General features: G+C 41.9%; 1 protein-coding gene across 5 annotated transcripts in view; it reads left to right on the forward strand.

The window, feature by feature from the left end:
- LOC139213416 (rap guanine nucleotide exchange factor 6-like) overlaps positions 1-21,233 on the forward strand; it is a 134,915-nt gene extending 113,682 nt beyond the window's left edge. For 2 of the 5 annotated variants that reach the window (XM_070844100.1, XM_070844097.1), the window contains 14 exons: positions 2,446-2,686; positions 6,416-6,583; positions 6,778-6,993; positions 8,810-9,021; positions 9,617-9,740; positions 10,864-10,887; positions 12,124-12,344; positions 13,277-13,450; positions 13,727-13,873; positions 14,275-14,394; positions 16,048-16,309; positions 18,131-18,678; positions 19,652-20,008; positions 20,855-21,233. In XM_070844100.1, the coding sequence (XP_070700201.1) occupies positions 2,446-2,686; positions 6,416-6,583; positions 6,778-6,993; positions 8,810-9,021; positions 9,617-9,740; positions 10,864-10,887; positions 12,124-12,344; positions 13,277-13,450; positions 13,727-13,873; positions 14,275-14,394; positions 16,048-16,309; positions 18,131-18,678; positions 19,652-20,008; positions 20,855-20,877 (2,837 nt within the window). In that variant the 3' untranslated portion in view covers positions 20,878-21,233. The remainder of the gene's footprint in view (positions 1-2,445; positions 2,687-6,415; positions 6,584-6,777; positions 6,994-8,809; positions 9,022-9,616; positions 9,741-10,863; positions 10,888-12,123; positions 12,345-13,276; positions 13,451-13,726; positions 13,874-14,274; positions 14,395-16,047; positions 16,310-18,130; positions 18,679-19,651; positions 20,009-20,854) is intronic. The other 3 variants (XM_070844101.1, XM_070844099.1, XM_070844098.1) reach the window with 2 other exon arrangements.
- Positions 21,234-25,099: the final 3,866 nt, after the last annotated feature.

A 25,099-nucleotide genomic window follows, 5' to 3' on the forward strand; every position in this document is an offset into this window, starting at 1 on the left:
GTGCAGGTCCGGTCACAGCCCGTCCAGAGAACTAAATATGATTAAGCCCCCCAAAATATGATAGCCACCTATTTAGCCAAGGGCTTCCCACACTAATCACAAATCACAGTTAATGAGACACAAAGCATTTAGCTTCCAGTCAGCGCACCCTCGCCACCCTGCTGCACATAAACAGTGAGGAGCTCTGCTACTGCAGCAACGCAGAAAACATGGAGGGAGCCACACACTTATTCCTCTGATGCAGTAGTTGTGTTTTTGATTCTATGAATCAGTGTTTCTACACATATCGCCTTCTTCAGGATAAAAGTCGGTAATCGTTTGACTGTCATATTAAGTGAATTTGTCACGTGATCTAAATCAGTAAGCTCACATAGATTGGCTGCCATCATCGGAACATCAATATGTCCACATTCCAGGAACCATTAAATTACAAAAAGGCAAAGTAAGATTCACACATTACACAAAGCAGATAAACATCGGAATGCTTGCATTCAAATCAAGAAGCAAATCAAGACACAAATGTGTGTTCAAGGTACACATAAATGGACAATATACATAAAGAGTAGGTCAGCAGAAACCACAGAATAGATGATTTGGGTGCACACCAGTACATATGAAAGAAAAACAGAGCATATTTGAATACGTTCTAGTCAGAATAGTATGTGCAGTAAGTCTACACACGGACAGTTCCAGACTTTGCTCAAAATCCTCACTTCTTTCATTCATATATCACAATATTGAAAATAGAATGAATCCTGTACACACACAGGGACACACACACACACACACACACCAACAGCCTCTTTAAACAAGCAGAGGTGATTGATTATCAGCATTCGCTCAACGTTATTGTTATTGGCTTTGCCTTCAGCAACTTGTTTCTGCCCATTGTGCTGCTGCTGCTGCTGCTGCTGCTGCTGCAATGATGATGATAATAAAGCTGCCCCAGCTATTGTCATGTACACACACACATATACACACACACACTCTAATAAAGGTGAAGGTAATGTCTTTGTGTCTGAGCACGCCTAAGCCCTTTCTGCATGGTAAACAGGAGGATGTGTGTGTGTGTGTGTGTGTGTGTGTGTGTGTGTGTGTGTATGTGTGTGTACTTGGAACAAACTCATCTGTCAAACGGACCTTTTATTTTTTTCTAGATGATCCCTTCGTGATCTCCCACCATTTTCAGTTTACGTGATCAAGCTCTTTGGCTGCCTGTGGCTAATGGGCCATACACTCTTCCTTACTCAAACACACGGATCTTTAATGCAGTATTTCACTCAGGGGGAACATTTCCATTATTTAACACACATCGCACCATGCAAGCTGCTCCAGCATCAGCTGTCCCAAGAATCTGTAGCTTTTATTGTGGCCTCTTACTGTTGAATATCTCAAATCAATGAAACAATAATACAGTATGTCATCTAACATGGAGTCTTTGTAGGAAATGATCCAGTTGTATATTTTTTAATGGATTATTTTGCATTCATAGCCTTTAAATGGTACATTACATAATATCGCTCAGTAAATTATTTAAATTTTGATTTAAAAGTGATTAATTATTGAAGGAAGAATGTGAAGGAAGTGTTTTGATGTACATTTTTTCTGATTTCCTGATCTGTAGCTATTAGAAACAAAAGTATGACCAGATCACATAACAGAGAGTGAGAGATGATAATGTTTGGATGTCCCGTTACCCCCCCACATGCTGCCTTTACCATTGTTTCACAGCACACTGTTGTTTCTTTTTCTATTCTTGCTGCATGGGTCCTTGTTTCTTGACCTTGCTTAAGCTTTGTGGGAGGCTCAAAAAAGGCTGCAGTGTACATGTTTACGTACAATTTATGCACTGCCTCTAACATAAAAAGTGCAAATGATGTTATTCTACTAAATACAAGCATGTAGAGATTTTCAGCAGGGAGACAAATATCGTTACAGCTATGTGTGGCATCGTCATACACATACATTAGAAAATTGGAGTGTTGTAACAGTAGGACACTTTTGCAGTTGAATTTAATTTTTAAATGTAGTTTACTGTACTAACAGAAACTGTTATGTCTTTGACCCATTGCCCATTTGGTTTTACACCAAAGATGTTTTGGCAGGAGAGGATCAAACTCAGCAAATCTGTTCAGAATAGAGGAAATAAGTCTTGTCACCTGACATCCTCAATAATGTAATGAAAATAAAATATAGAAACCACCTTATAACTCTCATTAGTGGCACAGCCCACATTTCATAATGATCACATTATTGGTACATTACTCAAGACAAAGATAAAAGCCAAAAGTTGCAAAACTGCTTTCGGATGACTGTTTTATTGTGTTGTCGACCTCATTACATTTAGTTTTATTGCTTTATTGGCATCTGTTACAGTATTGGCCTTCACATACTGTAACCATCAACTCATCCAACCCTAATTACTCATTACTCTCCCGCTCTCAGACATCCCGGACCAGGTGATTCGGGTGTTCAAGGCCGACCAGCAGAGCTGCTACATCATCATCAGTAAGGACACTACTGCCAAGGATGTGGTCGCCCACACTGTGAATGAGTTTGGCCTCATCGCAGCACCTGAGACCTACTCTCTGTGTGAGGTATCAGTCAGCCCGGAGGGAGTCATTAAACAGCGCCGCCTGCCCGACCAGCTCTCCAAACTGGCTGATCGGATTCAGCTCAATGGCAGGTAAGAGAACACAAGAATTACACCATTGTCGATTTATTTATTAAAAATCTTATCCTAAGGACTTAAACAAATGGTTGACTTTAAAGTTGAATAAGTTTTATGATGATAGTTTGCGCCAGCGGCTTTTTCCCCAAAGTGAGCCCAGATCTTGCAGACATGAGAGCTTTTCTGTCTTTGCAAAACCAGGAAGCAACAATGTTGTATGTAAGGGAAGCACATTGGTCATGGAAAAAGGCATGGCCATGTATTTACACGGTGGGAATCTTATACAGAAAGCAGCTGGAAGTGGAACAAAGAATTTGAGAATTTATATAGACCTGTGTCATGTTGAAGGCTTGAATGACTGCACCAAAGCCATGACCTGCAGTGCTTGGACTCAAAGCCCAGAATCCTGAGAACAGGGAGATTTTCCATCTTTTTCTTTTTTAAATGCTATCTGGACTGGTTTAACAAACACAAGGCCAAACAGTGTTAAGTATGTTGTACAACAAGTGAGCTTTATTCTGTAAATAGATTTCTAGTCCTGTACTGCAGTAGAATTTAATCTAGTACCACATCTTTCACAAAGCACTGCTAACACAGGCACTCCAGACTTCAGACCATACAACAGTTTGAGCTTAGCTCTACTAGAAAGCTGATCATGCACAGTGCAAATATATTGATTGAATTCTCGCTGAGCAGTGGTTCTCAGCACTGTTCCTGGAAATATATGGTACGAATCTGTGATGAAGTTAATTCATTTATCATTTCCAAGCTGTAAATCAGTTCTTGACTAAATGGATCAAATGAAAGCCAGCAGGCCTCCAGGTGCTGAGGAACAGGATTCAGAATCACTGTCCTAGTTCAGTGGAATGATAAATCATGTGGCGTTACCACATAAAAGGGCTGAGAAACATTTTTAGTCGGTACTCTGAGCAGAACACAAGCCTCAGTTTGTCCCATTAATAAACAAAAACAACAGTAAACAGTTCCCAGTGAATTGCATGTGATGCTGGTTAAGTGCTGCAGTACGACTTTACAATCCCAAAGGGTTTGGATTTCTTTTCTGTTTCAATGTGAAAATTTTCTTTGCTTTGTTTGCTAACTCAGAAATTTCCCATTTATTAGTTATGTAGACACTTAGCGCTTGTGTGATGATGTGGGGGTTTATTTTGCACCAAAAAAACCATTGCCAGTATGTTTTTTTTAAGATGTCTCCCAGTTTGTGGCACATCACACTGTCTTCTTGATGCCAGATACATTCCCTTTTAAGATGAAAGTCAGTAAGACATGAAGGATAATTGGACTGCAGCCGCAAAGTCTGCTTTAAAACGGCTTCTCCGTCAGTTTTTTCAGTTTTCTCCCTCTCTCCTAGTCTCCTGTGGTCCCTCATCAGTCCCCTCCCAACTAGGTTAGCATGAATATTTCATCCTCTGTCAGGGGCGGAGGCCTCAGCAGACAGCAGGGCACGTCTGGAATTATTCATACACACACTCACATGCACACACAGGCACGTATAAAAGATATAGATACAGACAAGTCACTTTCTTCTACACAGTCATGCATTTATACACATATAGACGTGTATATACTGTCACACAACCGTGCGTATTTATATTCACGAATTCTATGTGCATTCATCTATCGATGCAAATTCTTACCAAGGAAGTCTCAAACATGTATAGAGTCATACACATTCAGAGATACACTCACTCACTCGGAAGACACCCTCGGTAACACCCTCCCTGTGCTTTTGATGGATGGCGGAGCTGCAGGGAAAAAGCTGTCATATTGTGAAATATTGGTAGGAAAAGGGTTGGCTTTCACTGTAAAGGTATGAACAAGCAACATCTATAGATGTCTCCTCTATCCAATACTTCTTTGATTATTTATAACAAACTAAAGCATTTGCCCTTACGGTTACATCTATCTACATCTATCTTGTGACATTACTGACATATTGACAATCCACTGTCATGTTTGGCAGTATTTTTTACATATAGTATATACATACACATGCTGCAGTGTCAGCAGAATGTACATGCAGTATGTGCTCAGCACAGTTTGCAGGAGTTGTATTTGTCAGGAGTGGTGGGCAAATATATCTCTGCCTTCCTCCTCTTTCACTGTATCCCGCCTCATCCGTCTCTCCCTCTCTGCAGCTGATTGACAGAAGGTCTAACGGGACAGGCCTAAGCCAATAGCAAGCCTTGTTCACACTGCCAAAACACATAGACAGATCTTATGCTCAGCACACACACACACACAAACCACCAATGGCCATTTACTCTGGCTTGGTTCCAGCGACTTTGCCTCGTCCAGCTCTGTTTAGGGCCACTTTGCCCATCATTAATTTATTTTCCTCTCCTCTCCTCTCCTCTCCTCTCCTCTCCTCTCCTCTCCTCTCCTCTCCTCTCCTCTCCTCTCCTCTCCTCTCCTCTCCTCTCCTCTCCAGGATTGTATATGTTTTTATTTTTTGTTTCATAAGTCTTAGGTTTATTAATGTAATTTTAATTTGTAGGTGAAAATTATAAATTAAATTAAATAGATTAAAGGATCGGTTAAAGGTGCCCTGTTCTCTCCTTTTCTCTTCTCCAATTGTCTCATCTCATCTCCTTTTGGCTCTTGTCCTTGTCTCTTTTTCTTCTCTCCTATCCTCTTATCTCCTCTTCTTTCCTTTTGTCTTGACTCCTCTCCTCTCCTCATCTCCTCTTTGTCTCCTCTCCTCTCCTCTCCCATTCTCCTCTTTTCTCCCGTCCTCTCCTCCTCTCATCTCCTCTTCTATCCTCTTGGCTCCTCTCGTCTCAGTTGTCCTTAACTTATGCTAATGCTTTGTGTATCCACAGTTTTATAGAAAGCTGTCGTAACTTTAAAATTAGCTTTATCTTCTCACCCCACATCCTCACAGTTCATCCTCTTGGTTACTCTTAGCTCCGGCTCTTCTGGCAGAGTAACAGAGGGCAATTTAGAGTCACATCCATGCCAACACGTTGCCCCTGAGGGCTGTAGGTCTACGGGGAGCTAAGGTGCTGTGTTTTCAGAAGACCGCATTACAGCTCCATTAGAGTGGAAGTGGGGGGGGGATTTTAGATTTATAAACATAGAAGCACATAACAAGGTAAGAGCGATGGCCTGCTGCTGGAAGCTCTCCCGGAAAACTGTTGGAGATCAAGCCCAAAGAGAAACGGCTCTTTTTTCCTCTCCCTCATACACCTGTCGTCTTTCTTACCGCTCTTAAGCTGAGAGCCCCTCTCTTCTGTCTCACTCGGTGTCTCTGCTACTTTATACCACGGTAAAATATAGCCTTAATGTATCTGTATTTTCTCCCTTTCCTCAAACTAATCATATGTTGGAGACAGGAAATGGGTGCCTTTTAAGATGAAATGTGAATCAGAGGAACATTCAAGAGATCTATCAAGGTTTTTTTTTAACATTTGCAGAAAGTTACAGCAGGCTGAAAAACTGGATCCTGTCCTCCTACCTGACTGCCTTTGCAGCCAATATTAAAGCATCTGAGGATACTGCAGATCTAGTGCCTACTGCTCTAAAAATACAGAGATGGTACAAATTAATAACTTAATAAATAGTAGAAATATAGTTTCTTAACAGAAGACCTTCTTTGCATTAGATTGTGGTTTTCATGTGTGTGACTCTACATCAGGACCAGCTACAATAGAGGCTAAATTCTTCTCCTCTGTAAAACGTTTGTCAGTTGTTAAAAAGGGTTAAAAGGGTCTCCCTTCCCTGTAGGTATTACCTGAAGAACAATATGGAGACGGAGACGTTGTGTTCAGACGAGGATGCCCAGGACCTCCTCAGAGAGAGTCAGATCTCTCTGCTGCAGCTCAGCACCATGGAGGTTGCGGCCCAGCTCTCCATGAGAGACTTTGAGCTCTTCAGGAACATCGAGTCCACAGAGTATGTAATTGTTTTTTTAAGAGGTCAACAAAGTTTTTTGACTGAGGTGACTTAATTTGTATTTCCACTCAATGAAATGATTCACAGTCAAGACAAAACATAAAAAACAGCTCAGACAAAAGAAATAATATTGTTACACAGGATGTTGATGTTTTAGCAATGACTATTTTTAACTGTTTTGTCTTGGTTGCCAGGTATGTGGACGACTTGTTCAAACTAGACTCCTCAATGGCAAGTGGTAATCTTAAACAATTTGAGGAGGTGATAAACCAGGAGACCTTCTGGGTCGCCACAGAGATCCTTAAGGAGCCCAATGCCCTGAAGAGGATGAAGACCATCAAACACTTCATCAAGATCGCCCTGCACTGCAGAGAGTGCAAGAACTTCAACTCCATGTTCGCTATTATCAGGTGGGTTCAGTGTCTTAAGTGTGTGGTATATATTGGCCTCCAAAATTAAGTGTAGTGACACATTGTTTCATCATTTTCCTCATTTTTGTCTCAGTTGTCATATAGTAGCAGCATCAAAGACAGGATTCTTGTTTTGTGATGGCTGCTAGCATTTATTCTGTCTCAGCTTTTTGTGCCAAATGAGCTTTGGCCACTCTTTGGTCTCCTTCCTCACATCCTCAGGAGAACCTGCCTCACCCCCTCCCCTCTCCCTCCCTGCACTGCCAGCTCACCGAATCATTGCTCCCAAACCCCACAGACTCTGTCCCTGCGCCCTTACAGCCTTTAAAACAAGGGTCCCATAGAATAAATAATAGATGGGAAGAAAACTACTGCAAATATTAATAACAGCCTTTTAATGAGAGCAGAGACAGAAGAGGACCTCAGTTGTTAAGCCTCTGTTGTGCATCCTGACAATGATTAAGTTCAATTATTTCTTCATACATACTGTACAGTAGCATCATTATGGCATCGCTGCCAGACTGCGTCAATGGGACCTGAAGACATTGCCACTCGACATCTCCTACTTCTTACTCCACATGTGCTCATTCATTGCTGCAGCAGTGTCCCAGTCCTGAAAGCAATTAATCAAAAATGGCACGTTTTGTTCACTCTGGAGCCTCGTCTGGTTGTTTAGACACATTAGTGCTTTGTGTTGCAGTTTTCTTTACAGTATAAATTATTGAAGATGATATTGACTGCATTATTACTGTAGCACACATTTAAATTTAAATATAAATGCGTGAATGTGCTGCAACAACTATCACTGTAGATTGAACATATTTTGATTAATTGAAGTGATCACAGTCTTTGCAAAACAATCTCCGCTTGACCTTTTCTTTCTCAATGTACCAAGAATCCATGTTAGAGTCTTGCTCATACTAAGCTGTCCTCTTGTCACTTCGGGTCATGTGGGACAGAGCCCACTTAAGATCCGGACTCAGTTTAAGGAGCTCAGCCGTATGGTAATCTTCTGCACTCTGTTGTAGGTGACACTTTAGGGCAGAAGTTTCTGACCTCCATGTCCCCACAGCAGGTTGTCTTTGCACATATGGCTCTCTGATGCATAACCTGCCTGGTGACAGGGGCATTGCTGCTGCTGTGTGTGTGTGTTTTGTGTATAAGAAAGATAATATACAGGGTTTCCCATGGAGTTTTATAGCGAATACATCCCACTCAGCTAGCCTGGAATGAAGATAATTCCACTGATTTAAATTATGCAGGAGACACTGGATTATTTGTTTATGGGTTGAGGTGTTTGAAAATAAAGGAAGTGGTATATATATGATGAATTGAGAAATAAAGATGGAACCAAGAGGATGGATTGAGAGATAAGATCCGATAAGATAAAAATATAGTCCTGGTTTTTGATCGGACCTACCTGGGGGAGGAGTGGAGAATTGATTAGCAGAAGAGAAAGGACCAAGAAAATGAAAGAAGAGAGCAGAAATAAATGCTGTGCCAGTCATAATTATCAGCTGTCTAAATGAGTCTGCTCTCAGATGACATTGCCTCAAGGGGTCTTCTGCTCTGGAAAATGGAGTCCTCACTAAGTGGAGATGGTTAGCTCGAAAAGTAGTTATCAAGCAAATGCCAGAAAAGGGTTTTGAATGGAATAAATGTATTGAATGCATACTCTTTTTGTCCTTCTCCTTTACCCCCCCCCCCGTTTCTACCTCTATACTTCCGCTCCTTTCTTCCCACCATAACCTATTTATCTCTGCCTGCCTCGTTCCCCTCTCCCGCCCTCTTTGCACCTTTTTCCTCACTCACACAGCGGCCTGAACTTGGCACCCGTGGCTCGGCTGCGGAGTTCATGGGAGAAATTGCCCAGCAAGTACGAGAAACTGTTTGGAGACCTGCAGGATGTCTTTGACCCGTCCAGGAACATGGCCAAGTACCGCAACATCCTGAGCAGCCAGAGCATGCAACCGCCCATCATCCCATTGTTCCCTGTGGTCAAGAAGGACCTCACCTTCTTACATGAAGGTAGATGGCTTTGTGGACAGTCCAGAATTTCATTATGTGTATTAGTTATTTCCTTTATTTGTCTGTAAACTTTAAGAGGCCTAAAAGATTGTGGCCATTTCTGAAAGTTAGCATGATTCTGTGCAGCCCAATGTCCCCCTACTTCCTCTGTGTTGTGCGGAAGGTCAAATTAAGTTTCACAGAGGAGGTTTACTTCTGCTAAAGGCTTCCCCATCTTGCCTTTTTCAAGACAGCACTCTGAGTCAGGCCAAAACTAACTGACTTCTCTTTTAAGATTTTTCTTTTAAATGTACAGCCATGTTAGGAATGCAAAAGAAAGTTCCCTAATTATGCAAGATGCTAAAAATTCTCAAATGACCCACTATGACTGAATATGAAAGACAGACTCCACTTTGATCTCCTAGAGAAAAGACGAGGAGACCAGAACAAGGAGATTGGTACTTTGAAGATTCAAGAGTATTGTTGCAAATTGCGTCATGCAAATGTCCCAAAATATGAATCATTTATCTCTTTAAAAGTGGTGACAGCTAACTTCACACTCACTGTTTGTGCATGTATTTGTGTGTGTGCGTTTTGTACTTGTTCATCCTTTCAGGCAATGACTCCAGTGTAGACGGCCTTGTGAACTTTGAGAAACTGAGGATGATCGCCAAGGAGATAAGACACGTGGTGCGGTTGACCTCAGCCAACATGGACCCTGCCCTCATGTTCAGACAGAGGTTGGTTGTTTTATTCTCATCTACCAATTTTGCTTTAACTTGATGCTGTTGGGGCCAGTTTCACAGATACGGGTCACGTACTGCTGTTTTAAATCACCAGTGATTAGACTACAAGCCCTATGTGGGGCTTAATTAGCTGTATCACAAGAGTGTCACACCCAAAAACACCAGAAAAACCAAGATTTTCAGGGGCTAATGTCATTAAACTGCAACTTTTTCAGGTTTTCAGGAGCTAGAGGTAAACTCTGTGGTTCAGAAATCATCATAGACCCTTATAAACAGTAATGTGAGTAGTGGGACAGAATTGAATTCAGTTACTGTTGACTTAAAAACAAGTCAATTGGTACTTGTTTAGTAAGTGATAGCAAATCAGCAACTCCCTTCAGTCAGTGTGTCTTTGAAACGGACTCTTCCTGTTTACCATCAGCCAGACTGTAGCAAAACTGTCACTTCTCAGAAAGATAGAAAATGCTTATTTACTACAAAAAGGGAACTACTACACCATACCTCCACCAGCAAAAACCTTGATCCTTCACCAGCGGGGGTCAGGCACACACTCAAGGTCTGGTTAGATCAATTCCCTTTCACTTCTTGTCCAGTTCATGGCTCTTGTTGGTTCGATTGCATTCGCCCCTGCTGGAATGTAACGGCACAAGGACACAAGGCATGGATCGACTGGAAGTGGCAAAGAATTGATGCCAAACACAGTGTGTAGTTCGTTTCACTCAATTTGTGTGTGTTTAATCACAGTCTGTCACTGCCGAAGTGCATGACTGCCCCCTGCAGACTCTCCCTTCATACTACAAGATCAAGACGTCAGAGGAGATATTTTTCACTAGACTTTTATTCTAAAAGTCTTGTTTCAACATCCTATCATATATGACGTGAAGCTTTCAAAAACCCCAAAGGACGACACAGTGAACTGTTTTCATGAGAGCGTGATGCACAAGGCCATAGCACACTCTTTAGGTTGATATGGGGAGATGTCATGTGTCCGGTGTCCTCCCATCTCCAATCATTTCCTGTTTGTTTGTCGTGGCATGACCTCTACATAGTCTTGTTCACCCCGATCCCTGAACTTGTCTTTAAGTCACGCTTCAATCTTCACGCCTCTTGCTTGCAGGAAGAAGAGGTGGAAGAGTTTAGGGTAAGTTTGTCCTGGTCCTGGTTTCATCCTGTTTCAGTCTGGACCAGCAGAAATTCAGTCCACCCTGCATCCCCACCACCATAAGCTCTGCATGTCCCCCCCCTTACTTTAACTGAGTGTACTTGTGTGTCTGCCTGTGCTTGTGTGTGATTAACCCTTCCATTTGCAGTGCCCATTCACCTGAACCATACTGAAGTCCATCATTGATCCATTAATTGTTTGTTCATAAGATTGTATGTTTGAGTCATATAGTAGCTTCAAATAAAAAGAAACTCAAATAAAATGTGAGGTTTCTAGCATTTCAAGTTCATATTTATTGTCATTCTTTTGTGTACAAGTGTAGAGCTGAATGAGTTATCAAATAAGCAAGTCCCAGAGAGACCGTGCGTGACTGCACAATAGATAATAAATATGATATTAGATAATGAAATTAAAATATAAAATACATCAACTAATTAACAGCCAAAAACCCCTGATCAGACAATCTCACCTCAAGGTCCAAGGTGAAGAATTAACTTTGAATTTCAGCCGAAAACCCTGTGTGGTAAACCCCAACCATCTGCTAAATAAAGTAATAAAGTAAAACAAACCACCAGAAGTATTTATAGATACTATTTGACTCAGGTTTGGTGTTTGTTCATATCTGCATCCTGGCATAATATTCCCCATATCGAATCTTGTGCATCTTTTGTTTCCTAATCCTTTTTGCCTCCATCTGACAGAATGTTCTGCTGTTCTGTACTGTGATAGCATGGCACACGAGCGAGAGCTGCCTCCCTCCCAGATGCATGGTCCTGTTTTAAAATGCTATGCTGCGGCACAAAGACTTATGTGCAGATTTTATAGTAGACGAGGTGTTTGATAAGAAAGCTGTTGTCCCTATTCTACCGGTGATTGTACTGATTGTTGTTTCTCATTCTTTCCTTCCCACTTTCAATCTGTCTTATTGTTTTCTGTCTCCATACTTTTATGTGAATTTCATCTGTTCCTGTCTTCATTTATCTCTCTCATATTTTTTAATCTTTTTTTTAACCTTCTGCTCACCCATCAACGCTTAATCCATTTCTCTCACCTCTTTAAATTCTCTCTGCATCCCATTGTCCATCTTTTAATCTGTTCATACTTTCGTTTCCTTCGTAATTGTTTTCTTCCTCTCATCTCCTCGTCTTCTGTCTTTACTCATTGTCCTCCTCCTTTTCCTCTCCTACTGTTTTCTGCCTTCGTCCCCCTCATTAGGTCTTTGAGTCAGGGCAGCACAAACTCCAACATGCTAGACGTGCAGGGCGGCGCCCATAAGAAGCGAGTGCGTCGCAGCTCGCTCCTCAACGCTAAGAAGCTGTACGAAGACGCTCAGATGGCTAGAAAGGTGAAGCAGTACCTGTCCAACCTGACGGTGGAGACAGACGAGGAGAAACACCAAATCATGTCGCTGCAGTGTGAGCCGTCCTACAGCACCTGTGAGTAACACAGAATCTGAGCCAACCTGCTGAGTGAAGCTTTCATCAGTAATGTAAATGTTTAAATGTTTTCTGTGGCATGAATAATTGCAGATGAGTCAAAAAAAAAGCCTTTGACTCTCACTCTACCAGGTACAAACAAGAATACATTTGGGGTTTAACAGAAGGAAAAAATGGAGGGTAATTTAATGTTATTTGTCAAGTGTTTTTTAATCTAAATAGCTGTAATGCCATGAACTGCTCTGACAGTACTGTACACAGATTACGGTTGTATTATTGGCTTGCACTGCCACCTAGTGCATTTGGAATTGTCCTGCAGAAAATAACAAGAATATATTGACCAATCAGTTGACAGATGCAGAAGTATGTATTGTATCATCCAAAACCTCTGCACAGCAAAACATGAGCACTGTTATATTAGATTGTTTTCCTTAGCAGTTTAGCAATAAACTAAATGTAAAATTATTTAGATTCATTCTGATTTATTTTGGTTAAATTCCTTTTCTTTGTTAATCTGAATTTTATCATGCATTATTGGTTCATCATGGCTGTGAGATACCAATGTTTGACCATTATATTAATCAAGCCATTCCTCAAAATAGATATAATAATAGACACTGCTGAGAGATGGAAGTTTGTTAAATGATACTTTAATCAGTTCATTTAATGTAATAGAATATGAAACTTTTGATGACTGTAAGACAGAACCACAGTATGGGTTCTGCTTAGGTCAAGAACATCTTGAAACAATATGTATCCACTTGAGTGACATGTTGGCTTTTTGACTATGATATTTCCCTGCCATTAATATATCTTACACTGAATAATTGCGTCAGAAGGAAAGATAACATCTTACAAAATTCCAAAATGGTCAATGTTTTAAGCGAAGACATTTTGTTTATACATTTCCCGTCTTTGTCCTGTGGTTGCAGTGTCGAAGAACTTGAGTGAGAGACGATCCACCAAGTCAGACATGTCTCCAGTGTCTCTGCGGTCGGCTCTGCCCTCAGGGAAAACACAAAACAGGGTGTCACAAGTCCTTCAGGTTCAGGTCCCACTGAACCCTCTACGAAAGAAGAGCACTGCCAAGGACATAGGCACTCCTAGTTAGTACACCTGCATCATACTGTTATATCATCAGTACACTAATATGTCGACCTTTGTCTTACTCACTAAATGTGTGTGTGTGTGTGTGTGTGTGTATCCATGCTAAAACCTAAATTCCTAAGTCAAGCTTCAGTGTATGTAATTATTTGTACATACTGGTAAACCCTTAGTGAAAAGAACCTCACATTTCCCAGCTCTGTATTCAACAGACTTCCTCCCTTCAGGTTAATTTACTTTTCTTTGACCTTTTTTCCTCCCCACTTTTTCTTCTCCAGACTCCATTTCTCCTCAGGTGGTAAAGAAACCTCCCGTGAACTCATCAGAGGAGTGGAGCACCAAGAGACCATCTGATGACACCGTCTCCACCATCTCCTCTCTGCACTCCAGCCCCACGGTGTCGCCGCAGGGCTCCCCACGCAAAGGTCTGCTATGGAAACTGTGCTTTTCACCCTGTATTTTTTCTTCTAAGAAAGGTTATCCTTGGCGAAGAGTTGTCTCAGAGTAGATTTAGTGAGACAGTAACCTCCAAGCAGAGCTCTGAAACACTAATAACAATCTTACTGAGTTGTCTTTCTCATAAAGTGAAGTTATGCTTCATTTCACACTTTACCCCTCTTGAAAACTTTTCGGATTGCATAGAATATCTCTTTCATCTGTATTTTTGCATGCGTTTTTGCTATAAATAGTTAATAAGATAATCACTTTACCCTGAAGGTCCTTTAGACATCCTGTGACTTAAACTTCCAACCACACTCTTGTTTCACACTGAATAAAAAGCCCATATTTTTATCTCTTACTTTGGCTTCCTTTCCCCTCTTTTCAGTAGGAGGTGTGGCCAAGTCCCAGAACTCCAGCCAGATGAACTTGTCGGGATCTTCGTCATCACTGACCAGCGACGCCAGCACAAAGGCCGGCACCATCAGCCTGCGCAGTTACGGCATAGGTGGGGCTCTCCTCCACAAGAGGATCTTGCTGATGACCAGGCAGCACAGCCGAGAGAGTAGCAGGGAGAGAGAGAATCAGGCAGAGGAGCAGAGAAGAAGTGGAGTGGAAAAGGAGAAGGAGGAGTTGATGCAGGAGGAGACACAGGCATTTCAGAGAGGATTGTTTCCTATAGAGCAAAGGAGAGGGAGATCCAGGCAGCAGGACAACCAGGGTGAACAGGCAGATACGGGGCTAATGCTACAGAGGGTAAGAGCAGAAAGCCCGACACAGAACCGGACAGGTACGCATGGGGAGCATCCTGTGATCCACACTGGGTCTCCTCCCAGTACACCAGTGTCGGGACCCTTGACTCTTTCACCTCTCTCCAAGCCCCAGTTAATGAGCCCGAAACCCCCAGAGTCTCCCGTCAGGATGAGGCTGATGTCTCCATTCAGGATACTGAGGGAAAGGAGTCAGTCCAGGGAGAAAGCAATGGCAGTGAGGCCACATCTGAACGGTGGGGAGGGAACGGGAGAGGCTGTGCCCTCCTCACCTCAGGATGAGAGACAAGGACAGGCAGAGCAGAGAGTCAGGAGGTCGGTCAGCCCCAACCCCTTCCTTTGGCTCTGCAGGGACAGACACACCAGAGAAAGACTGTCTAACACAGATAACTGACTGATGCAGTTATTTGCTGAGCATAAACAGTGAAGTGAGATAAAATGGAAGGAAAATGGGTTAAAAAAAAAAAGCTAGTGATATTTCAAAGGGAATGTTTGGCAGAGGCTGATTGGTCGATTATGTTTATTGAGAATCCATCACCGCCTGCTTCAGTGATGCCATCACAAAAGCACAAAAAGCAAGTGTCAGCTGAGAGAAATGAGTCTCATGTCCACCATAGAAAGGTGACCTGAGAGAGGGTTTTCACAGCCAGCATTTGAATCAGATAAGAGAATGTAGATCTTATTTGAGGCAGTAACCACAAATCGAAAACCATCTCAGTTTGTTCTCCCAGTATTTCTTCATGGTGATAATGCTGTGCAGCAAAATAAGTCATTGTCAAGGCAGGAAGCTTATTCACAACTTTTTCATCCTAAAACAAAGGATATTTTGTCACTGTGAAACCATCTTGTGAGATCCAATTTTAAATTCCATTTTCGCAAAAAGGGGTTGAATGTTAATTCATTTTTTTTCGTTGATAAGTGGAGGTCGTTCTGTGTCCTTCTTCTGTGACATGCAGTGTTTTCTCACCAAGTTCGTTTCGTTCCCCTGCAGTCAAAGTTGATGTGGTTCAGCAGATTTTTGTAATATAAAGTTTTAAGACACCAACAGTGGCCTTCACATTAATTTCCACACAATTCAGAGTCTCACATTTAACACATTTAACTTCATATTTTAGAAGTTTTCCTAACTTTACTGCTGCACAGTTCCTGAAACTACCCGCTGTCCTGTGTAAGTGTTGATGGAAGACAGTGTTATCTTGTATGTATTTGGCATTAAAAAGGGCAGATGAATTTGTTTTAGGTTTTGTCATCTTTTGGGTGATTTCAAGTGTAGTGATCCTCCAACATTCCACTAGGGTAGAAATACTCACTTGTACTGCCAGGGTTTGTTTGAAATAATCACCAAGGCCATCTAGATTAGCATTACTTACCTGTCTTTCTCCTCTGTCCAGGTTACACCCTCCTACCAGCCGGTAAAGCAGACAACCTGTCAGACTCGAGTCACAGCGAGATCTCCTCCCGCTCCAGCATCTGTTCGGTTGACTCTGTGCCGGCTCCCGGGCCCGATGACCGGTGTAATAGCAGCAACAGGACCTGCATTACTACTGCTACGAGTACTACCACATCTACTACTGCAACGGCTGCTCCGGTTGTCGAGAGCGCAGCAGCAACACACGCACACTTGAATGCTGATTACAACCAGCCCAGCACAAGGTACAGTAACGAACTTCAGCTTAATTCAATCTACTCTGTCTGTTCAGGTTAATTAATTTAGGTTACTTTTTTTTATTTTCAATGCGTTTATATGCTCTCATTAAGTAAGGTTTCAGTCAGCTTTTGCCAACAAGATGGTGACATGGCATGTAAATGAGAAAGCTGGTTTACCCAGTTAGATTTCTCCTGGAGAGCGCAGATTTCTTGGTCATGTATGTGTAACGAGGTTTCGAATTGCCTTTTTATATGCACACATGACTGCAGACAGGAGAAGTAGTAGTGTGACAGAGAAGGATCACAGGAATGAAAGGAAACAAAACACAAAGTATCCTCTGGAAGTCTAGATAAGTTGGTTTCCACTTCCAAACACTTGACTGTTTGCAACTTTTTGTTGAAATCTAGTAACTGTTCTGCTGCATGTACTACTGTTACTACCACCCACGTGAACGCACTGTCCTTTGTAATCATAGTCAAGCGTCAAGCCTCGCACCACCATGATGCACTCACACACAAGCACATCATCATCAGAAACCTTCCCAACGGCCAACACGAGCAAAAGGGCACCGCACGTAGACGGGCTGCTGCCTCAAGCCGCTCCTCCATTTCTTCTCCCAGCTGGATTCCAATTATGTCCTCCTCTCATTAAAAGTCTGAAAACAGGAAGTCATAAAACACGGCAGGTTTTTATTAGCACCCCACATTTACTGCCCTCCTCTCTCCTCCTTTTCTCTGTTAACAATGTATCGGTTTTCACGCGGGCAGCTTTTTAATCTGGCGGAGTAAACAGCACACCTTTTTTATTGTCTGCTGTTTGTTTATTGTTCCTCCATGATCAGGCCATTCTGTCTCACAAAGTGGAGACTATAAAATATTGCTGGATGCAATAATTTGTCTGCTTCTCTGATATTATATTACCTCGGCAGCCTTGTTGTATAACACGGGACTGTTTTATGAAATATGGCTCAGTTTCATTGAGTGGCTTGTTTGTCCAGTAAAACCGTGCCAGTGAATCAAACTGCTGGTTTCTGAAAAGCAGCTGAGAAGAAAAACTTTTTTGGTTAAAGTATTTTTTTTTAAAGCCAGACGTAGTGATTTATCATACAGGAAACAGTCCGTTTTTTTTTTTTTGTGATTTTTGTGTACAGATGAGGCATAAACTTTAATAGCCGAACATTAAGAGTTGCCATATTTTACAAGTTAAACAAAAAAAAAAATGAAAAGACTAGTGGAGCTGCTATTCTAGCAAGATTTTTGTTGAAAGTTGAAGACAACACGGATCAGCTATGTAATACTGAACTTTATCCTACTTTCATTTGTCTTCATTTGTCAGTGTTTTGACCCACTCGTCCTCCAGCAAACAGCCTTTTATAGTTATTGAACTCCTCCGTTGCCCTCCTCTTCATCCCTCTCTCTGTTCATTGTCAGCTCTGTTCAGGATGACTTATGTCCACCTTTACCACCACTCCTAACTGTCTGCTGTAATGTCGTGCTTCACACTTTTCAACTTTCCCTCTCAGTTTCTTTCTTTTATAGTTCATGGCTTGGTGCAATACAGTAACTCTACTTCTCAACAAGCCTTTGCCTCATGTTCTGTCCCACTAAATGTGCTTATGTTACCTTGGCTCTGGTCATATTTTTGATATAATGTTTACCCAGAACATCAGACACCCGGTTATTATCAGAGCTCTCAAATAACTCTAGCTGTGTATTCAGAGAGGACAGTGTGCATTGACTAATGCTGAAAGCATCAAAGTAAATATTCCAGGGTGAACGGTACATTCCTACCTGTTAACAATTTCACTCTGTCTCTTTTATCTGCAGTAGTTCGTCGTCTTTGGCTCGAGGATACGCAGCGCGAGCCTCCACCTTCACCTCCTCCATCTCGACAGAGGAGCTGACCCCGGACCACACATCTCTGGACTCTGTGGCCGACAGCGGCCGCGGCAGCTGGACGTCCTGCTCCTCCAACTCCCATGACTCCTTCCAGAGCCTCCCCACCTCCTCCTGCCGGCCTTGGGACCACGGCATCCACGGGCATCCGCTCTCCCTCCAGCACACGCACCTGGGCGGCTTCAAGCACACGCAGCTGGCCGGGCCGATAGCCGAGGTCGAGGCGGCCGGTCACACGTGGGCGAACGAGGACGCCACCAAGCAACACTCCAGAGAGTCCAGCTCGGATCTGTCCAATCAGTCACGGCAGAGCTGGGCGTCGTCCAGCTCGCTGTCGGACACCTACGAGGGCAATTATGGGACGATAAAGCGGCGAAACACCTCGGAGCACCCCTCCTCGCCAACCAACGAGGAAGGAGGGCAAAGCACAGACCCTGTCTACAAAACGGTGACATCAAGCACAGAGAAGGGCCTGATAGGTGAGGGGTCAAGTTGCTAGTTTGATTCCCTGTAAGCACAGTGTGACCGTAGTCAACTGTCGCTACGTGTGTGAGCATCTGTTGAGGGGTGTGTGGTTTTCTAGATAGTAGCAGTAGAAAATAAATCTTCCCCATTACTCTGTAAATTAGTTTAAACCTGCTGTTTTAGGTGAATTACTGCAGCTCTCTGTTGCTTGACTTGCCATTAGGATCCAGTGAACAGCTGGCTAATGCTGCACTTTGGCATTTGTCAGATCTTGGGCTAAAATCCCAAGCAGATCTCATGCTTGTCGCTGTTGGTTCTGACAGGAGTTATGGAGCATCATCGTCAGCCAGAGTGTAAATTTGTCTGTTGGATCCCCCGCTGTAGTTTCATGATAAACTATAAGACTATGCAATTTGTTGGTTATATGAGGAGAACAAAACTGGCAGAAAAAAGAGCAGTAGAGGAATATTAGTAGAACCACCGATAAGTAACTGACAAACATTTTGATAGTTGACTAATCTTGTCTTGGTCAGTCGTTCTCTGCTGCAGCTTCTCACGTGTGAGAATTTGCTAGATATCTTTAGGTTTTGGACTGACAGAACAGTTTATCTGAGGTCGTCTTCTTGGGCTGTGGGAACTTATGATGAGCTCCACTTTGACTATTTTCTGATGTTTTAAGAACCAAACGACAAATCGATTAATCTGGTAAATAACTGACAGATTATTTAATGAAAGTAATCAATAGTCCAGCTCCAGTTCTGTCTGTTTCCGCTGCAGCCATCCATCTCATTGGTTGTATATTTTTCTTTTAATTTCCAACACGTTTTGATGCATGTATAGTTGTGTATTGTGTTCGTGAAACATCACATTGATTTCATTTTTCCATCATTTTTTTTTTTTCTCCCCTCCTCACACAACTCCTCATCCCTCACCCCCCCCCCTACTTTACTCCATCCCTCCTTTCTTTTGATCTACACCTCCACCCAGTGTACTGTGTCACCTCCCCCGCCAAGGATGAGCGTTACCGAGCTCCCCCTCCCACCCCTCCAGGCTACCAGGGTCTGGCTCTGGGGGATCTCGGCCTCACAGACGGAGTAGTAGGTGGGCCAGGAGGTCTCCTCCCCAGGCTTCCTCACCTCAGACCTCCAGACTACAGTGTGGCCCTGCAGAGGAGCAAACTCCTACAGAGCCCCGGAGCGGCCGGCGGTCTGGCTGAGGCGCGGAGGCTGGCCGGTAACCATCACCTCCATCACCCAGAGGCCCGGACTGCCGGCCCCACGCAGGGCCACTCCCGACCGCCCAGCATCTGCCTCCCACCACAGGACCTGGCTGACAGTGAGGATGGTAGGTCACACAAGATGGTGAAATGGTTAATTCAAAAGTTCGACAAGTTAGTTTCCTGACACCTAAAAACCTAAAAAAAGAGAAAGAAAAGAAAAGCAAGAGATGCACTTTATTACTAAAACTAGTCAAATTATCCCTTTAAGTTAGACTAGAGATCATTACTGTTCTCAGACAGTGTCATACAATATCCCCCAGGGGTCATTGGTTTATGTTTTATAAATAAATAAGTAGATTAAAGTAGATAAACTTTGTAAAACATGCACATTTGATGTAAGAAAAAAAAAAACCAATTGTATTTTTTTTAAGATTTTAAGAAAAGCACTTCCACTGCATTTCCTCTGCAGTAACTGTTTGTTTATTGAGCATTCGAAGGGAGTACGGTGCTCGAGCGTTCATCTGCTGCTCAGTGTGTTTCTCTTCACTCTCTCTCACACTTAAGATTCTCTGAGCTCAACGCAAGCGAAACTTGTTTACTGTAAGATGCAGTGATCATAATGTTTTACAGCAGCCTTAAGGTGCATGGAGACATTTCAGGCTAATTCACCACTAATTCTTTTCTTTTTTTTTTTTATGAGGGAAACATTTGCCTTAAACATTTCATACACTTCAGCAGAAATGACAGCACGTAAGAGTGTTTTAGTCGTCCACACCTATGGCTGTTTAGTCTTTTTCTTGTGGAGTTTCTGTCAGAAGCAAAAGTGTAAAGAATTTTTATCTCAATTCATTTTTATCTAATTATGTGTTGGTTTTGTTCATCATGTTATTAGGAATTATCGTAGTTTACTGTTGGGAAATAAAAATGTAATGCGTTAAAATCTGAACACTGTCCTCTCCTCTCTTTTCCAGATGAACAAGTGTCGGCGGTGTAGAGACGACGACGGCGGCACGCTCACACACCTGCACACACTCATTCTCACACATGGACCAAGTCGTGTTGATCAGGCAGTGGACTAAGTTAGCATCCTGCCGTCACCGCGTGTCAGAGCACATTGTCCATGCCCGCAAGCCCTGTGTGACATCACCACGGACCATAATGCACCCGTGGACCAGAGCAGCGGGTCATGTGACCTCCCTCCACCTCCGGGGACTTGTACAATCTTCTCTTTTAAAACCCTGTTTCACAAAAGATAGAAGACAAGAACGATTTTAGATACTTTTTAAAAACTCTCGAACAAACCGGGAAGGCGTCGTGATGGAGTCGCATCGCGGTAGACGGACATAAAAACATGGACAAATAAAAGAAGGAAAGAGCGACGGTAACAATGTCTCATGAGAAGACGTCTGCTTCCTTGAAAACAGACCACCATGTACCTCCATTTTGCGCTCCACGTTCTCTTTTCTAAAGATGTTTCACATTGTTTTTTACAGGTCTAACATGCTGTACATTTGCTTTTTTCTGTAAACTGATGTCTTTCTTCTTTTCATTGGCATCTCTGAGCTTTGCAAAGTCTTTTTTTTTTTTTTTTTAATGTGAGAGTTATGAGGAAGAGCAGACAAAGGGATGGAAAGCTGTAGCCATTATTAGCTCATTGGGGATTGTTTTCTTTGGTTTGTAGTTTGCTGTCAGCTCAAAAGATGATGAGTGTAGATATGTCAGAAACAAGGAAAAAAATAATTATGATTTTGATTTTTATTAAGGGTGTTCATTGGCCTCTTTCAAACCAAATGCACCAAAAAACAGCTACAAAACCAACTTTATGAATCCCAATACTTACACTTTTGACAGCTTGTGAGGTCAGAAGGACTCACAGAGAGCCCCTCGACATGATTTTCAAAAATAGAGAAATTAAACTAAACTAAAGTCTGTTTGTGTTTACCACCAACTGGACTGTTGAGCTGTTCTAACAGCATCTCTCAGGCAGTTCTGTGTCATCACGTCGTCCTCTCCGCCTCCCAGCCACCTCTTCTTTTTTCTTTTTTTCTTTTTCTCCGCTCGTTCAGTCTGATGCGAGGTACTTTAGCGGCATGCTGCCTCCGGGATGTAAAAACTGTATTATAACTTGTTTTTAATGAGCTGAAGAACAAATGCCTCGCTGCTTCCTGTAGAGTAAAACGCTTGACGTTATTCTATTGCAGCAGCTACAATAAAACGATAAATTAGCACTGTGTGGTCGCACCACGTGCATGCAGATACACACTCACACACACGCACCAAAATCTTAGTTGGTGTGCATAAAGACAAAGGACAGTGTTTACACCGGCGCTTACACGTTTTGTTTACAGTGTTTATTAGACTAGATGTCTATTGAATTACAAGCTGAAATACTAAAGAATAATGCTCCGGGTTCATTTGACCTTGTAAATTTGTTTATAATCCAGCAGGAATATGAGATGCAGCATAAACGTTGACTATGTGCTCACAGTGTACCTCTCGTATCGGTTTATGCTTCTTATTTAAAAGAACGAGCAACAAAACAAAAGTCAACAGATAATGTACTTTAATAATGCCTGGCTTGCGTCTCCATTCCATGTTCATAGTACATTTTGTAGAATATTTAAAGGATTTGCTTGAAAATTGTTTATTTGTAATGGAAACCGAAGCAAATTTGTACATTCTGAGTAATGTTTTGGAAACGGAAACTTGTTTTTTTTTTTTTTTTTTTCACGATGTTTGTCTGCAGTGCAGCAGGGGTGTAACTGGAATTAGACGTTCTTCTCTTCTCCTTCTGCTGTCTGTCTCACGCTCTGTGATGCTTCTTTGGTTTTGTTTTGCCACACAAAGACTTGAAATGATTAATGCTAATATATACATTGCATATATATGAATTTATACATATATATTTTTGTTGTTTCTTTGCCATAAATTAATGTTATCTGATCATGTATAGTTAAGAGAAGAGAGTCCTCTATAAAGGCTATTTTTGAATATTTTGTTATAAGAAATAATCCGAGGTTGTGATCGCTCTGTTTCTATCTTCGGGCAGGAGTCTTTTAAGGAATTTCTGTTACTTCTTGTCATTGTTTATGACTCGTTTTCTCCCCTCTCACGCTCTGTTGTTGGTGCCATTTCTGCTCTGTCTGTAATTGTAATTGCTGCTGTGTTTTGGGATATGACTGTGTGCGTGTGTTGTGGAATTACATTTGCGAGGTTGGGGGGTCAACATTCTTTTTTTAAACCCATTTTTGATTGAGTCTGAGCGTACAGCACATAAGGACGGGCTCAGAAGTCATCTTCAGCCAGAAGGGCACTCAGAGAGCACACACCTCCTCCAATTCCAATAGTCCAGGTCCCCTATTAACTGGCTGTTTGTGAGTCGGATCCAGATCCGTTCCACCCAGCCAACAAGGTTTCTGAAAATCGGACCAGTGGTTTTTCTGTAATCCTGGTCACAAATAGACAAACGGCACTGAAAACATCATCTCTGGATGGACGTCAGTGTGCAGCTTTGATTGCTCCTGCCTCTCTTGGCACAAAGCGAGTTTATTTGAACTCATACTGATGATTGATTGATTGATTGATTGATTTTTTTTTATGCTATTATATCCCATTCTGTTTGAGTTGAACAGAACAAGCCTCGCCACAGCTCCATGTCTTGTTTGGCCTCTCAGCCCCGTCAGCTCAGCATGACTCCTCTCTGGACTGATGGATTTCACTGTGTCCACTGTGACTTTTGTCCCTTTTCCCTTTTCAGTCAACAATAGAAACTTTGAAACAGACTGATAACTGACAGTTCCTTCTTTTTTTTCTCCTCCTTTTTTTTTGCACATCCGAATTCTTCAGATTCTCAACCATGAATCAGTATTAATTATTATTAGAAATAGCAGCATATAAGGCAACATTTTTGTTTTTGTGTTTGTTTCCATAAAATTATTATACAGATTATTGCACAGACTTAACTATTAACTCTGTGCACACATTAATCTTTCAGCATTGTAGCTTAGTTCCTCACATGTTGCTCTATAAGCACTCCAAAGTTCTATTTTTTATTTATTAATGTTTTGCTTTGTTTTTTTTCTCTTTTCAGGGCAAAATTTCATTTAGTAGTAATTCCCCCCCCCCCCTTTTCTCCCACTTCACATACAAGTAGGTATGTTTTAATGGAGGATCTGGCAGTGAGCACCTCTTGGCACTGTGAACACAACATGTCACAAACCGGAGAGGATAAACTTCACACCCCTCAAAGCTTGATTAAATTATCTGGCTGCCCCCCACCCCACCCGCCCCCCCATGTTACGTGGAATGCAATAAGAGAGATGTGAATGTGTTTTTATGTAGACATCTTTTGGCATTACAGCAGAAATGCACAACAATAAGCTTAAATGTGGTGAATGTGCTGCACAATCTGTACAAAGAGGTATTAACTTGGTCTGTGGCTTAAAGTTTGCTTTCGTCTCACACTTCTCATAGCTGTTGTAACTTATGTCTTTTAGAAAGACAACATGATTTTGCTCGTATGCTTTTTATGTATTTTTTACGAGTGATTGTAAATAGTTGTTATATTTTTGTTTAAGAGAATGTTTAAAAAGGAAAAATACCTTTTATTTCTCCAAGTCTACTGATATGAATTTGGACAATGAATAAAATGTTAAGCAGAAATGTTTTTTTTGTCTGTTTTCAGTATTGATAGTTCTCTAAACCAAAACCTGTGGTCATTTATTGTTGACTTTTCTGTAATCTTTTTAAACCCCTTAGCTTTTTAAACATTGACCACAAGATACTTTTACTTCTTCAGGAATCTAAAACAATTCACAATAAATTCATAGTAGCAAAACTGATTTGTAGGAAACGTGCTGTCATCTGGAAAATCTGTTTTTATCGGCCATGCTAGCAACAGGGATGGTGAAGTCCGGAGGTCCACCACTTTGTTCCAGACTGACAAAGTCGGTCAACTTCTGGATGGATGGATGGATTTTCTTTCAGACATTTACGGTTCCCAGAGGGTGACTCCTACGACGTGTGTGATTTGGACTGAAATATTTGAAATAGGCTGGTACAGACATTTATTCTCCTTTCAACCATTTTAAGTATGAGACATAGATGTTTAACCAGAATCTTTCCCCACGATAACCAAGTAAAGAGTAAACAGTGAGCAAACACTATATCACAGACTATAAAGACTGGGCCTTAATCTCAATACTTATCAGTGCTCA

Source organism: Pempheris klunzingeri, chromosome 14, assembly GCF_042242105.1.
Source record: "Pempheris klunzingeri isolate RE-2024b chromosome 14, fPemKlu1.hap1, whole genome shotgun sequence".
Classification (NCBI taxonomy): Eukaryota; Metazoa; Chordata; class Actinopteri; order Acropomatiformes; family Pempheridae; genus Pempheris; species Pempheris klunzingeri.